The following is a 16,886-nucleotide window of genomic DNA, read 5'->3' as shown; positions in this document are numbered from 1 at the left end:
AACTAAGATCATGGCATCTGGTCCCATCACTTCATGGGAAATAGATGGAGAAACAGTGGAAACAGTGTCAGACTTTATTTTTTTGGGCTCCAAAATCACTGCAGATGGTGATTTCAGCCATGAAATTAAAAGATGCTTACTCCTTGGAAAGAAAGTTATGACCAACCTAGATAGCATATTGAAAAGCAGAGATATTACTTTGCCAACAAAGGTCTGTCTAGTCAAGGTTATGGGTTTTCCTGTGGTCAGATGTATGGATGTGAGAGTTGGACTGTGAAGAAGGCTAAGTGCCGAAGAATTGATGCTTTTGAACTGTGGTGTTGGAGAAGACTCTTGAGAGTCCCTTGGACTGCAAGGAGATCCAACCAGTCCATTCTGAAGGAGATCAGCCCTGGGAATACTTTGGAAGGAATGATGCTAAAGCTGAAACTCCAGTACTTTGGCCACCTCATGTGAAGAGTTGACTCATTGGAAAAGACTCTGATGCTGGGAGGGATTGGGGGCAGGAGGAGAAGGGGACGACAGAAGATGAGATGGCTGGATGGCATCACTGACTTGGTGGACGTGAGTCTGAGTGAACTCCAGGAGTTGGTGATGGACAGGGAGGCCCGGCGTGCTGAGATTCATGGGGTCGGAAAGAGTCGGACACGACTGAGCGACAGAACTGAATTGAACCGTGCTCTCTTGCAGCCTTGTGACTGTGGGAGGCTGACTCTCAGATCTCAAGTAACTTTATCAGGGAGAAATGGTGCTTCCCAGGCCACAATTTTATGAATTACAAATTTCCGGCACAGCGTTTAAAATTGTTGTTTTGTGTTGTGACATGATTGGCAGGGAGTCTCTTCTTCCTGTCTTTGCTTCTGAGAAAGCTGGTCACCACACATGGGGATGGGGTTCTGTGAACCGCATGCTGACTTGAAGCAGGTGTGCTGGAAGGAGCAGGAGATGTGGCTGCACCCTTGCCTAGCACCCTTAGGCCATAGCAGAGCACAGCCTCTAATGCAGAGTCCCCAGGCCTCCGCCTCATCCCTGTCCGGTCCTATGCCAGGAATCGGTCTATCCTGTTCAGTCTCTCTGTCCAGGGTTTCAGTCTGTGAGTGGACTGTCACCTGCTTCCTAGACATAGGCGCATCCTGAGACTCAATGAGTGAAGGCCCACAGAGCCCAGCATAAGAAATATGAACACTCGACAGAGGACTGAAGTGCCACACTGGAAACACACCCTTCTCTACGCCAGCTGTGGGCAGCACACTTCACTTTGTCTCTGGAAGACACAAGGGAAGGGGACTGCGGACACAGTTCAGAGGCACACTTGCCATGTGCTGTATAATCTTGTACCTTTAAAAAAAATTTATCATGTGCTTGTATCACTTATTTTTTAAAAGAACAACTTTAACATAAAAATATTAAAACCTTACTTAGAATTTTCCAGCTGTGAAATAGAGTACACCTTGCACTTGGTAAGTCTGCTCTGTGACATGTGACGTTAAGTTGGAGCTGTCATTGGAGAGTCAGAAGCTGCACCTTGAGATGGATCGCCCCACGCCTGACTCGTCAGGCACCAGGTGCGATCACGGTAGGGGCTAAGAGTAAACAGGAGGCTGCTGCAGACAGCAGAGCCCGCCTGGAGGGTGCCTGTGACCAGCTCTCCTCTTCTGTTCCGTAGGTTCTAGGTGAGATGACTGAGCTGCTGTCCTCCTGTAGAAACTATGACAACTACCGGCGTGCTTATGGGGAGTGCACCGACTTCAAGATCCCCATCCTGGGGGTGCACCTCAAGGACCTCATCTCCCTGTACGAAGCCATGCCTGACTACCTGGAGGAGGGGAAGGTGAACGTCCATAAGCTGCTGGCCCTGTACAACCACATCAATGAGTTAGTCCAGCTACAGGAGGTGCCCCCGCCCCTGGAGGCCAATAAGGACCTGGTGCACCTGCTGACGGTGAGGCTCCGTGAAGACAAATTACTAGCACTTCCTTATCAAATATCAGCTCAGTGAAGCCTCACAAAACTCTGTGAAGTAGATACTACCATTATGTCCATTTTACGGATGGGGATTCTGAGGCAAAAATACGTCACTTGGCAGAGGCTGCACGTTATTAAGTAGCAGAGCCTGGTCTTAGACCCAGGTGGTGGGACTCCAGGGCTGTGCACCTTGAACTTCTAGAAAAGCCAGTCCTAAGCTGTCTGGGAGGAGCTGATAGCAAATCATGATACGAGACTTGGTAAGAGATGGAGACAGTGGGTTTTCATTAAAAAAAAAAAAACAACGGTGGGGGTTGGGGGGACATGGCAGTGAGTTAAAAAAAAAACAAAAACAGGTTCATTATTTGGGTCCTGCCACCACTGGCTTAGATTCCAGAGACATTCAAGCCCAGGGCAGGTGAGCACTTGTCGTGGTGTGGGAGACGAGGATGTGCCCTTTGGGTGCAGCATGAGAGCAAATGAACTCCCTTCCAGGCTGTGGTTTTGTAGTTCACCAGCTGTGTGACTGTGGACACAGAACTCTGTTTCCTTCTCTGTAAAATCAGAGGGGTTCATCTCTGTGATGACTTCTCACTTCTCTTTCAGTACTAAAATTGTACAATTTTTAATCTGCGCTTTTTCTTTTTGCAGCATGGAATAATCACTGTAGCCTCTTTGTACCTCAGGGGACTATTCTGATAGTTCCTCAGGCTTTGCATTTAGCTGGTATCTAATCCCAGCCTTTTTACTAATTGGCCAGGTGACTGTGGCTGGTCTCATCCTTAAGACAGTAACATCTGAGAAAAGAGGCACCAAAACTTAATTTTCTTGGATTACAAATTTTGTGAGGAAAGCAGTAAACATTCTTCTACCCAAAACATACATAAGCCGCACTCAAAAAAATATGCATGTTTTTGAGTTCTTAAACCCCTGAAGTCCTTCCATAGAATTAGGTTAAGAACAAGATTATTTCTAAGACTGCTGTCCTCTTAAATTTTAAAGTTCTAAAATACATAAAACTCTTAATATCATTTGATAATTGTCACCTAAATGGAATTCTGTTGCTGGAATCAAATTTCAATAGTATCTGGCCATGAACTGTCCTTTCAGTCTGCTTTGGGAGAGAACACCTGAGGTGTGGACTGTCTGACCAGATAGGGCCTTTGGTCTAGGTTCTACATAGAAGCTTAGCTATTTAACTGTAGTTCAAAAGGATCTTCTCCAAATTTAGAAACATTCTGAAGAACTAATGCTTGCCCTACTCCAGTAGTAGATGTTATACCCCAAAACTTCGTGAATTTTTAACAAGTAACTTACAGCCTGGAAGAGGGAACACCAGGAAAGAAACACTGGCAAACAGCATCCTAGCAATTAACTCTGTTCTACTTTGCTTGGCAGTTATCCCTAGATCTCTACTACACTGAAGATGAAATCTACGAACTTTCCTATGCCCGGGAACCCAGGAATCACAAAGCCCCAGTGAGTTTTTCATACTAAGCCTCCCATATTTAACAGGTGCTTTACAAGTTGCTCATCAAGGTCATTGATCTTGTAATAGACTTTAGTTCAGTTTAAGAAGCATATTATGTTTCTATTATGTGCCTAACATTGTGCTAGGAATAAGGAAGACCTGAGTACATATGAGGAATAGTTCCTGACCAGAGAGAGCCTGCACAGTACTCAAGGGGATAAGACTCCTATGTGAACAGTAAATAACAACATGCCATGAGTGTCAGAAGTGGGAGAATCAGTCAGTGGTTTACTAGTTAGAGAGGGGATATGGTGGGCTGGAGTGACCTTGCCCTCCTGTTGATTATAAAGCATCTTCACATCAGTTGTTTCTCTGTATCCATTCATCTGTTCGTGGATATTTAGGTTGCCTCCATGTCTTGGCTATTGTAAATAGTGCTGCAATCAACACTGGGGTGCATATATCATTTCAAAGTACGATTTTCTCCAGATATATGCCCAGGAGTGGGATGGCTGGATCATATAGTAGTTCTCTTTATAGTTTTTTAAGGAATATCTGTACTATTGTCTATAATGTCTGTACCAATTTACATTCCCACCAGCAGTGTAGGAGGGCATCCTTTTCTCCCCACCTTCTTCAGCATTTATCATTGGTAGACTTTTTGAAGATGGCCATTCTGACCAGTGTGAGGTGATACCTCAAAGTACTTTTGATTCGAACTTCTCTGATAAGTGATGTTGAATATCTTTTCATGTGCTTTTTGGCTATCTCTGTGTCTTCTTTGGAGAACTATCTATTTAGATCTTCTGCCTTTTTTATAACATATATAGGGTTTGGTTTTAAGGAGAGCTGCATGAGTTGTTTGTAATATTTGGAGATTAATCCCTTGTCACTTTTTTTGCAAATATTTTCTCCATTTTCTCAGTTGTCTTTGGTTGTTTTGTGGTTTCCTTGCTGTGAAGAAGTTTTTAAGTTTAATTAGGTCTCATTTGTTTTTATTTTCATTACTGTTGGAGGTGGATCAAAAAAAGATATTGCTGTGATTTATGTTAATATTCTGCCTATGTTTTCCCTCTAGGAGTTCTATAGAATCTGGACTTACATGTAGGTTTTTGATCCATTTTATTTTTGTGTATGGTGTTAGAGAATGTTCTAATTTCATTCTCTTACATGTAGCTATCCAGTTTTCCCAGCACTACATACTGAAAAGACTCTTCTCCATTGTATATTCTTGCCTCCTTTGTGTGGGTTTATTCCTGGGCTTTCTGTTCTGTTTCACTGATCTATAGTTCTGTTTGTGCACCAGTACCATACTGTTTTGATTACTGTCGCTTTGTGGTATAGCCTAAAGTCAAGGAGTCCAATTCCTGCAGTTGGTTTTCTTTCTCAGGATTGCTTTGGCTATTTGGGATCTTTTGTATTTTCATACAAATTTTAAAGCTGTTTGTTCTAGTTCTGTGAAAAATGCCATGGGTAACTTGGTAGGGATTGTGTTGAATCTGTAGGTTGCCTTGGGTAGTCCTTGGAAGAATACTGATTCTTCCAATCTAAGAATATGGCATATCTTCCCATCTGTTTGTGTCATCTTCAGTTTCTTTCATCAGCACCTTAGTTTTTGGCATACAGGTCTTTTGTCTCCTTAGGTAGGCTCTATGCTTAGGTATTTTACTCTTTTTGATGCAATGGTAAATGGTATTGTTTCCCTAATTTCTCTTTCTGATATTTCATTATTAGTGTATAGGAATGCAAGAGATTTTTGTAGTCTGAAACTTTACCAAATTCATTGACAACCTCTAGTTTTCTGGTAGAATCTTTAGGATGTTCTATGTATAGTATCATGTCCTCTGCAGTGATAGTTTTACTGATTTTCCAATTTGGATTTTTTCTCTTTTTCTTCTCTGATTGCCATGGCAAGGACTTCCATAACTGTGTTGAATAAATGTGGTGACAGTGAACATCCTTGTCTTGTTCCTGATCTTAGAGGGAATGCTTTCAGCTTTTCACCTATGAGTGAAAATGATGTTAGCTGTGCATTTGTCATATATAACCTTTATTATGTTGAGGTAAGTCCCTACGCCCACTATGAGAAATGGGTGTTGAATTTTATTGAAAGCCTTTTCGGCATCTATTGAGATGATCATATGGTTTTTATTCTTCAGTTTGTTAATGTGATGTATCACATTGAGTGATTTGTGGATACTTAAGAATCTTTGTATTGCTGCTATAAATCCTACTTGATCATGCTGTATGATCCTTTTTAATACATTGTTGGATTTGGTTTGCTAGTATTGGGTTGGCCAAAAAGTTTGTATTTTTCCGTAAAATGTTAAGGAAATGAACTTTTTGGCCAACTCAGTATTTCATCTAGGATTTTTGCTTCTGTATTCGATATGAACCTGTAATATTTATGTGTGTGTGTGGTATCTCTGTTTGGTTTTGGTATCAGGGCGATGGTGGCCTCATAGATTGAGCTTGGGAGTCTACCTTTCTCTACAATTTTTTGGGAAGAGCCTCAGAAGGATAGGTGTTACCTCTTTTCTAAATGTTTGATAGAATTCACCTGTGAAGACATCTGGTCCTGGACTTTTGTCTGTTGGAAGTTTTTTACATCACCATTTCAATTTTACTACTTGTGATTGGTCTGCTCATATTTCCTATTTCTTCCTAGTTCAGTCTTGGAAGATTGTATCAAAGAATTTGTCTATTTCTTTTAGGTAGTTTAATTGACATATAGTTGTTTGTAGTAGTAGTCTCTTATCATCCTTTGTATTTCTATGGTGTTAGCTGTAACTTCTCCTTTTCCATTTCTAACTTTATTGATTTGAGCCCTCTCTTCTTTTTTCCTTGATGAGTCTGGCTAAAGGTTAGAGGTTTATCAATTTTATTTTTTTATTCTTTCTCTAGTTGCTTTACAGGGAGGAAATCTAAATGAACTACTGCTTTACTCTGTCAGTAGCTTCAACAAAAAGTTTAATGGAGAGAGAACTGTTCTAGATTACGATTACATGTGGGCCTTCTGCTCCCTGCCACTGTGTAGTTGACGGTTATCCATAGATGCAACTACCAGGTAATGGGAAAACAAAGAGCTGTAGGTTATAAGACTGCATTATAGTTATTGGGATTTCTCTAAATATTTCATTTTAGCCACTAACACCTTCAAAGCCACCAGTAGTAGTGGACTGGGCCTCTGGAGTATCTCCCAAGCCTGATCCAAAGACCATAAGCAAACACGTCCAGAGGATGGTGGATGTAAGTACAGCTGTGTTTCCATGCAGGCAAAAAGCAAGGTACTGCCTGGTTTAGTTCGGGCGGGGGAAAGGGGGTTGGCTAGGGGAGTACAGCAGTAGAAACAGAAAGGGTAAGAAATTTGGAACTTGCCTTCCTGAGCACGGGGAACCACTTCTCACATTGTGGCTGCAAACAGTTCAGAAGTTACATTTTGCCAACGCACTTGGGCCTCATGGACGGAAGTGTACCTCTTAAAAACCTAGCAAGACAGCATACACTTAAAGGCTGTGAGTTGATTTGCAGGCAGAGAGGGGTTAGAAAAGCTTTAAGTTAAAGGTGATAAGGAGAATCTAAAAAGTTTGGCACTACTTGATTCAATTCACTGTGCTACATGCCTTCCTATTTCTGTATTTATCCTGTGGACTATTTCCAGTATAACAAAAGTACAAGCCAGCAAATGACGGGAGCACTTTGGACTAGGCTGCTAGTAGAAGCTACACTGCAGCCTGAGCTGTGGAGTGGAGGAAGGGCAGAGTGGAGGGAGGGGACATCCCTCAGTGAGGGGCACTATGGGCACAGTGAGCCGGGGGGTGGGGAGCGGCCTATGGACATGCTAATGGAACTGAAAGCACCTAGCTACCCTCGACTGAGCAACTTCACTTTCACTTTTCACTTTCATGCATTGGAGGAGGAAATGGCAACCCACTCCAGTGTTCTTGCCTGGAGAATCCCAGGGACGGGGGAGCCTGGCGGGCCGCCATCTATAGGGTCGCACAGAGTAGGACACGACTGAAGCGACTTAGCAGCAGCAGCAGCCACCCTCCAGATGCTGGTGACTGCAGAGACTGGGATGTGACCCGCTGAGTCTCTGCGGCATCTTAAGGAGCAGGTTTCCTTGTTCCTGTCACTTAGGACTGAGGAGAGGCTTTTTACAGGTGTTCCAGCCCCTTGGTCATTTGGGTATGCGTGATTTCTCCCTTGGTAATCACCAAAGAAATACCTTTTTTCACAGTCTGTCTTCAAGAACTATGATCATGACCAGGATGGATACATTTCCCAGGAAGAATTTGAAAAGATTGCTGCAAGTTTTCCATTTTCCTTCTGTGTGATGGATAAAGACAGGTGAGAGTTGGTGCATGGGAATATGTGGTTATGAGTCTGGTGATGAGAATGCCTCATGGAGGTTCTGCTGGAAGAATCTGTAAACTCATATGTTTACATATGCTACTGTGGTCACTGAATGAATTTTGGATCTAAGAGAGCCATCATGAAGCAAATGCCTGTCTGGCTTCAGTTTGGACCACAATGGACCAGGAGAAAATGCATGCTTTTTTGAAATGCCTGAGTTGAGGATTCCGTAACTGCCGGTTTAGGAACAGCCAACTCAAAAAAAAAAAAAAGTTAAGAAAAAGTTTAAATCTCTTCTTGCTTTCCTTACAGATCATGAGAAACTAATATTTATTAATATTTTGCATATTTACTTTTCTCAAGATTACATAAGTTCTATGTTGGTGGTTCTCTGTGTGAAACCAAAAGTTTGATTGGTGGGTTCCAGCTATGTAGATATACTGTCTAAAGCCAGAAGCTACAGCATAAGGTATTTGTCTCCCTATACCCACATTTCCATCACTTCTTTTTGAAGTCTTAATGGATAGTGGTTAAATTAGTTAGGAGAACCAAACCTACTCTTTGGTTTAGCCAAAGAGTAATTGCAGAGATAAGTAGTGTCATCTTACCTAATTATTACATGCAACCTACTCATCCTTATTAAGAGGAGGGCTGTTGGAAGTAACTGTCAGGTAATACATACTGTACTACCCCTCTACCCCTCAAGGATACAAAGAGAGTGAGTTTCTAAGGCTAGAAGGAGTCTTGTGACCCAACTCCACTCACACCTCATCTCTCATTTGCTGGCAGGGAAGGCCTCATCAGCAGAGACGAGATCACGGCCTACTTCATGAGGGCCAGCTCCATCTACTCCAAGTTGGGCCTGGGTTTTCCTCACAACTTCCAAGAGACCACCTACCTGAAACCTACTTTCTGTGACAACTGTGCTGGATTTGTGAGTTGTTCTTAAGAGTGCTTCAGGGTTGAACTTGGGGAGGAGTATGAGATAGTTTAAGAGATTAACCAGGCACAGCCCTCACATACATTTTATCAAATTGTCCCAGCCTAGAGTCTAAGGAAACACCTGTGGTAACCTTGTCCTTAAATGCATGGGTTTTACTTTTCACTCATCTTTTCCCATTTCTTCCTGACTTATTTTTCCCTATGGTAGGTGCGGCCTCAAATAAAATGGTGAGGAAATGTTGAATTGAGGCTATACTTTTTTAGATGTTAGAAAATAGAAATATGAGACATCCTTCCCCCTTCAAAAGAAGTCACCTGGATAGCTGCCCCATCCCTGACCCCAGGATTCTATATTCTTGCCCTTTAGTTTGGAGTCTCAAGAATCCTATTTGTCCTGTGATCTATCCACTGTAGACGTTGAGTCATAAATCCACTGTAGTATAAGCTTTTTGAACACTTAACTCTGATTGGCACAAACTTTTCCTGTTTTCAGTTTAAGACCAGGAGGGATAAAGACACAGGAGAGATAAATGAGGTTTCCCTCCCACCTGAGGCAGAGAAGAATGCAGAAAAATAAAAGAATGGATCTCAGTGTCTAGGTTCATACCAGGTAAGATCATGGACATGCAGCACATTCTAACCATCTCCTCTTTGTCTCACAGCTCTGGGGAGTCATCAAACAAGGGTATCGGTGTAAAGGTAAGGCTCAGCTTTGTCCAGCGTGTTGTCTTCCCTGGTCCTAGGGGCTCTCCTGTAAGGCATGTTTGACTCACAGCCTCATCCCCTAACTGGCTTCCCTAGAGCACCCCTGAGAGTGACTGCCACCACAAAGAGAGGAATCCCTAGGTGACAAGTTATGCAGCCTCTGTTACAAGATCCTCTCTTTGCCTGGGTTGCCCTGGAAATTGGGGTGACTGCTAGATCATGTGGTCATGGGTCCCCAAAGACAGGCACAGAATCACTTTTGAAACAGAAGATAAGTGATTACCAAAGGCCCTTGTCAGCTTTCCTTTTACCATAGTTGTCCTTGTGACTAGAAAAGTTCAAGAGTAAAGGAGCAAAGACATTTAACTGAAAGGAAGAAAGATTAAGACCTAAGAGCTGGGAGCCTCTAGAGGTCTCATTAGAGTGGGCAGTATGTGCAGGATGACCAAAAAAGACACCCCTTCTTCTTCCCAAGATAACAGGATGCCACTTCTGATTCTCAAACTCATGATAAGGGCTGTGACAAGACTGAGATCCAGGGTTGACCCAGTAAGAAGAATGCTAAGTTCATTAGAAATGTTAGATGCCCTAGCTCCAGAACTTAGGAAAGGCATATGTGACAAGAACAGTGCACAGGTGTGGCTTTGAGACGCTGGAGGAGAAAGTGAAGGACTTCCTGACCAGGGTGTCTTGTCCACAGACTGTGGGATGAACTGCCACAAACAATGCAAAGACCTGGTTGTGTTCGAGTGCAAGAAGCGAGCCAAGAACTCAGCAGCTCCCACAGAGATCAGCACCTCTGTGGGGCCAACGTCCAACCTTTGCTCCTTGGGAGCCAAAGATCTGCTCCATGGTAAGCAGGCACTGGGAACATTCATCCTGGAAAATGAAGTCAGAAGAATATAGTTTTTGGGAAGCAAAGATTACCTCTATCCTTCCTACTCATAATGGAAACTATATTATGCACCTTGTGTTATTAAGAGTTCCTTGTCACCTGTGGGCACCACAGTTCTGACACACACAATGCAGACGTTCTTAGGAGAAAGGTGGCAGAGAACAGCATGAAGGTCTGGGGACTCAGACTGAAGCCTGGGAAGGGGCTGCACCCGCAGACCATCTGTCCCCAAGCTTTGTCCAGTAGTGAGGCTTTCCTAGAACTTCCGGGAAGAAGAATGGGTAGGTTAAACATGGGTGTACTATGGGCAACAAATGAACACTGATGTAGAAGTGCTATAAGGCAAGGTCTGCTTGTAATGAAAAAACTGACCACCAGTTAGTAGGTAACAGTGATGCCCAGTAAACCCCCTTCTGTGATTTAGAGCAAATTCCTAGACATACAAAAACCTTGGGATGGACTCTTAGGCACTCTGCCTTTTGGGGAGCAAAAGAAATAATCCAACAGGAAAAGAGCCTTTAAGGATGGCCTTTTCTCATGGTGGATGAAGCCTGACACCAACAGCCATAGCTCGCCCAGCAAGGCCTCTGAATTCAGCTGCCTCACCCCCTAACCTGGCTGCCTAAAAGTAGTAAGTCTACTTTGGGCCTGTGGACTCCTGTAGCAATAAGAAAAGCCTCGTTTGATACTCATGTGTGAATTTCGAGTGCCTGCTTTTCTAAGCTAAAGTACCAACATGTCTTCTTCCTACAGCACCTGAGGAAGGACCTTTCACATTCCCTAACGGGGAGGCTGCGGAACACAGTGAGGAGAGTAAGGATCGGACCATCATGCTCATGGGAGTATCCTCACAGAAGATTTCTGTTCGGCTGAAGAGGACTGTCGCCCACATGGCCACCCAGACTGAAGCACTGTCTTGGCCTGGCAGTGAGGGCCCTTCCAGTCACTTTGTGCTGTCATCCCCAAGGAAGACAGCCCAGGATACTCTGTATGTACTGCCCAGCCCTACATCTCCGTGCCCCAGCCCAGTCTTGGTCAGGAAGCGGGCTTTCGTCAAGTGGGAGAACAAAGAATCCCTCATAAAATCAAAGGAGGAGCTCCGTCACCTCAGGCTTCCAACATACCAAGAGCTGGAACAGGTACCTTCCTTTTTCTTTTTTTGCAGACTCTGAGAAAGTGGGGCTAACCAGGGAAGAACATGTAAACTGAAGATTCCGATCAGGTTGATTATTAGAAAGATAAAGGGGAAGAAAAGGAAAAGAGGTAAGAAAAGGATTCTGCTTTGTCTCAAAGAAACCAGTGAGGGCCCTGGTTCACATTACATATCTAGGACAGGACAGACAGGGCTCCCTGTTGCCATAAAGGTACAATCTCAAAGTGCTGGTACCAAGGTCCAAAGCTCTTTTCACAGCAGGCTCCTTGAGAAAAACCAGTTTCTACTGACCAGCTTTACTGTGGTGACACCACACCCTTTTTCTAGACTTAAAGGCAAGTTGCCTAAATATTCCCTCCCTAGAAGTCTTTGTTACATTATTCAGTTATGTTTGGGGAGGGGACCGGGGGGAGTACTTCATGAAGGTTACCTGGGCATCTTCTTAAAACAAGGGAGATGAACATCATGCTATCAAAAGAGACTATTTAGCTCACTGCACAGAAAGCCTCCTCCTTAATGTAAAATGAGGGAGCTTTCCTCTAAAACTTAAGATGTACTGATTTATATGTTTATACATTAGAAGAGCTAAATCAACAGTAGCTGGTAAATGCACAGTTGATTATTACATATAGCAATATAATCCATTAATTGCTAACAGTTGTGGTACCAGGAGTTTTTTTTTCCTATTAGGCTCATAATGTCCTAATTATAATGTACGTAATGGAGGCATGAGAAAAGACAAGGTTATAAGAAAGAAAGGAAAGTAGGAGCTAGGACAATTGGAGGCAGCAGGTCATTGTCCAAATAATTCTGTAGGGTCATCACTAACGTACTTCTTTTTGTGTAGAGTACAAAGCTCAGAGTGAGAGCTGGTTAGACAGACCTCTTGTCATGGGACGGTAGTTTCTTATCAAAGATAGGTAACTTAGTTATTTTAGAGATAGCAAAGACACATTAGCTCCAACATTATCATTCACCTTATTAAAGGGGAAGAAGGCCTGTCTGCTTTTTACCCCCAGAACATCAAGGTCAGCAATGTGTCTTGGTTTTGTGTTTGTACTGATAGGCCTCCAAAGATACAACTGGCTAGAATTCCTTACGTAATTCTACACACTACATAGTAAAACTGCCCTATAGGGTTTCAGGACTCCCTGCCTGGTCCTCAAGTGTTGCACCTTCCCTGCTAGACCCCCAGGAACTGAATCAAAGGAACAAGTTAGATGAGGCATGTGAAACTCTCGGTTTGGTGCCTAGAACAAAGAACATAATATTAGGAAGCACACACCTGATAAAATAACAGATTTTCCAGATGAAAAGTACTCTCACTCAGAAATACTTAGGACATGCTTTAAGAAACAGATGGTGGCACAATGTGGGCTTGGCCAGAATCAACCTTTAAGAACAATGAAAGAAACTTTGAAAAGTGAACTTGATAGTGTAGAAAGAATCTCAGTCTTGATGACAAACACCTGGGTTCCTAATCCAAACTATTTCTTACTGCTGCTGTTACAGTCTGTGACCTGTTTGGTCCTCTGTAAAGTACATAAAGCCAGACACTGTCCACGCTGTCTACAGCTTGCTTCAGATCCTGACGTTTTACATGCCCATGAAATGGAATAATGTAGCTGGCAACGACTTCTTGCTGCAAAGAGTGAGTGGTAGAAGATTTCAGAAAAGTGAGTTAGGTCCAGAACTAATTCTCACCCAGTAATACCAGAGCATGTAAACTCTATTTTTATCCTTGTCTTAGAGTATTTAAAATAATACGTAATATTAAAATAACGTACAGCACATACTAATAGTGTAAGTATGCTGCTGTTGCTGCTGCTAAGTTGCTTCAGTCGTGTCCGACTCTGTGACCCTATGGACAGCAGCCCACCAGGCTCCTCTGTCCACAGGATTCTCTAGGCAAGAATACTGGAGTGGGTTGCCAAAAGTATGTTTACACCTCTAAACCAGCATAGGACGGCAGAAAATACAATGCCTCTTAGATTCAAATCGCCAGTCTGATACTATTCCCACCTCTATCATCATGTAACACAGTACCTGGGGCTTCCCTGGTGGCTCAGTGAAAATCTGCCTGCCAATGCAGGAGATGCAGGTTTGATCTGTGGGGTCAGAAAGATCCCTTCGAGAAGGAAATTGCAATCCACTCCACTCCTCTGTCTGTGGGCTTTCTGAGGCAAGAAGAATCTGGCAGGCTGAAGTCCCATGGGGTTGCAAGAGAGTCGAACATGACTAAACAACAGTTACCTGGCACATAGCAAGTACTCAGTGCTACACAGTAGCTAATAGACAGCTATCTAGGTAATTTACGTTGAGAAGTAACTCATGTATCTCAAATCACCCACATATTTTGGGGGGGGGCGGTAATCAGTACAGTATAAGCAAGGTAAGAACACGAGATTCAAAGTCTTAAAACCCAGGGATGTTGGCATCATGGTAGTGTGTGTTACTCCTTTGTAAATCTCCCCTTTTATTTACAACCATATTGGTCATTCATAAACAAAAGTGACTGTGCATCTTATACCAGAACACCCAGTAGATTTCTACCCACCTGTCCTTCAGAAAGTACTACATAGGACCTCAGAGAGGGCTGTGAAGCCAAGGGAGTTGGTTAGCCTACTCCATGCTGATTCACTGCTATCAGGAAGAAAAATAGAGACCAGAAAAAAACAAAAAAAGGTGAACAAAATTGGTAGCTGTGAATAATCATTTAACCAAGACTGTTGCCTTAGAAAAAAAAAAAGTTGCACCATCATGAACCAAAACTTCAGGCCCACTAACCAAAGGTGAAACTGCCAAACCTTTATTCACACTAAGAAAAAATGAAAGCCTCAATATGTAAAATTAAAAAAACAAAAGGCAACATTACAGCTGTTACTATACAAATCCATAGAACCATGAGAAACTTATGAATATGCCAACATATTAGATAACCTAGAACAAATGTATAAATTTCCAGAAATGACCAAGACTGAACCCAGAAAAAATAGGAAATCTAAACAGACCAATAACAAGCAAAGGCATTGACTCAGTAGTCAAAATCCTTCCAACACAGAAAACCCAGGATCAGATGGCTTCATTGGCAAATTCTACCCAACACTCAAAGAATTAACACTGGTCCTTCTTAAAAGCTTTCTAAAAAATAGAATACTTTCAAACCATCAGGGTAGTTTTACCCTAATACCAAAGTCAGATAAGGACACTAAGAAACACAAACTATAGACCTATGTTACTGGCAAGTATACATGCAAAAATTCTCAACAAGTTATTAGCAACCTGATTTTTTTAAGAACACATCAAAAAGATACTATAAACTATGAAAAATGGGATTTATTTCTTAGGATGCAAAGACAGTTCAACATATGCAAATCAATAAATGTACTATATCACATTAGTAAAATGAAAGAAAAATCATGTGGTCATCTCAACAGATGCAAAAAAACATTTGACAGAATACAACATTATTTCATGATAAAAACCCTGCTCAGACTGAATAAAAGGAATATACCTCAACATAATAAGGGCCATATATAACAAACTGACAGCTAACATTATACTCAGTGGAGAAAATTCCAAAGCTTTTCCACTAAGATTAAGAACAAGACGAAGATGCCCACTCTCACCACTTATTCAGGTACTGAAAGTCTTAGCTAAAGCAATTAGACAAGACAAGAAAATAAAAGCATCCAAATCAGAAAAGTAACAGCAAGAGTGTCACTACTTGCAGATGATGAGTCCATATATAGAAAAACCCCAAAGATCAAACATCAACAAACAAAAAAAAAAACTGTCGCAGCTAACATTTTCAGTTAAACTGCAGGATACAAAACCAGCTTAGAGAAATCAGTTGTGTTTCTACACACTAAGGATGAAACATCTGAAAAAGAAAACTTCCCTGTTCCCAATAGCATCAGAAACAAAATATTTAGTAATAAATTTAACCAAGGAAATGAAAGATTTATACAAGGAAAACTACAAGACTTTGCAGAAAGAAACCTAAGACACAAATGGAAAGACATGCTGTGTTCATGGATAGAAGAATTAAGACTGCTGAAATGTCTGGCAGAGGACCTAAATTCTTTCAAGGAAGACATACAGATGCCCAACAGGCAAACGAAAAGATGCTCATCATCATGAGACAATTATTCAGTTCAGTTGCTCAGTCGTGTCCGACTCTTTGCGACCCCCATGAATTCCAGCTCCCTGTCCATCATCAACTCCCGGAGTTCACCCAGACTCACGTCCATTGATTCGGTGATGCCATCCAGCCATCTCATCCTCTGTCGTCCCCTTTTCCTCCTACTCCCAATCCCTCCCAGCATCAGAGTCTTTTTCAGTGAGTCAGCTCTTCACATGAGGTGGCCAAATTACTGGAGTTCCAGCTTTAGCATCATTCCTTCCAATGAACACTCAGGACTGATCTCCTTTAGGATAGACTGGTTGGATCTCCTTGCAGTCCAAGGGACTCTCAAGAGTCTTCTCCAACACCACAGTTCAGAAGCATCAATTCTTCGGCACTCAGCTTTCTTCATAGTCCAACTCTTACATCCATACATGACCACTGGAAAAACCATAGCCTTGACTAGACAGACCGTTGTTGGCAAAGTAATGTCTCTGCTTTTGAATATGCTATCTAGGTTGGTCATAACTTTCCTTCCAAGGATTAAGCGTCTTTTAATTTCATGGCTGCAATCACCATCTGCAGTGATTTTGGAGCCCCCCAAAAATAAAGTCTGTCACTGTTTCCCCCCATCTATTTGCCATGAAGTGATGGGACCAGATGCCATGATCTAAGTTTTCTGAATGTTGAGCTTTAAGCCAACTTTTCCACTCTCCTCTTTCACTTTCATCAAGAGGCTTTTTAGTTCCTCTTCACTTTCTGCTATAAGGGTGGTGTCATCTGCATATCTGAGGTTATTGATATTTCTCCCGGCAATCTTGATTCCAGCTTGTGCTTCATACAGCCCAGCGTTTCTCATGATGAAAATCAAAACTGCAATTAAGTACCACCTTACAGCAGCACTACTTATAATAGCCAAGACATGGAAGCAACCTAAGTATCCACTGACAGATAAATGGATAAAGATGAGGTACAGATATAGTGGTATGTGTGCATATATATCTATGTATATGTGTGTGTGTAAAAAAGAACGAAATAATGCTATTTAGATGGACCTAGAGATTATCATAGCTAAGTGAAGTCAGTCAGAAAAACAAAAAAAAAAATTTCACTTCCATGTGGCATCTAATGGAGAAGGCAATGGCAACCCATTCCAGTACTCTTGCCTGGAAAATCCCATGGGCCGAGGAGCCTGGTAGGCTGCAGTCCATGGGGTCGCGAAGAGTCAGACACGACAGCGACTTCACTTTCACTTTTATGCACTGGAGAAGGC

At 42.3% G+C, this 16,886-nt stretch overlaps 1 protein-coding gene across 2 annotated transcripts in view; it reads left to right on the top strand.

Moving 5' to 3' along the window:
* RASGRP1 (RAS guanyl releasing protein 1 (calcium and DAG-regulated)) overlaps positions 1 to 16,886 on the top strand; it is an 82,424-nt gene that overhangs the window by 59,922 nt on the left and 5,616 nt on the right. The window contains exons 9-16 of one of the 2 annotated variants that reach the window (XM_010847927.1): positions 1,667 to 1,942; positions 3,364 to 3,444; positions 6,581 to 6,685; positions 7,677 to 7,786; positions 8,582 to 8,726; positions 9,397 to 9,433; positions 10,140 to 10,292; positions 11,088 to 11,473. In XM_010847927.1, the coding sequence (XP_010846229.1) occupies positions 1,667 to 1,942; positions 3,364 to 3,444; positions 6,581 to 6,685; positions 7,677 to 7,786; positions 8,582 to 8,726; positions 9,397 to 9,433; positions 10,140 to 10,292; positions 11,088 to 11,473 (1,293 nt within the window). The remainder of the gene's footprint in view (positions 1 to 1,666; positions 1,943 to 3,363; positions 3,445 to 6,580; positions 6,686 to 7,676; positions 7,787 to 8,581; positions 8,727 to 9,396; positions 9,434 to 10,139; positions 10,293 to 11,087; positions 11,474 to 16,886) is intronic. The other variant, XM_010847928.1, reaches the window with a different exon arrangement.

Source organism: Bison bison, unplaced genomic scaffold (assembly GCF_000754665.1).
Source record: "Bison bison bison isolate TAMUID 2011002044 unplaced genomic scaffold, Bison_UMD1.0 scf7180017864259, whole genome shotgun sequence".
In the NCBI taxonomy this organism is placed as follows: Eukaryota; Metazoa; Chordata; class Mammalia; order Artiodactyla; family Bovidae; genus Bison; species Bison bison.
Note: the sequence above shows the minus strand (reverse complement) of the source record. Positions and strands in the feature narration are given on the sequence as shown.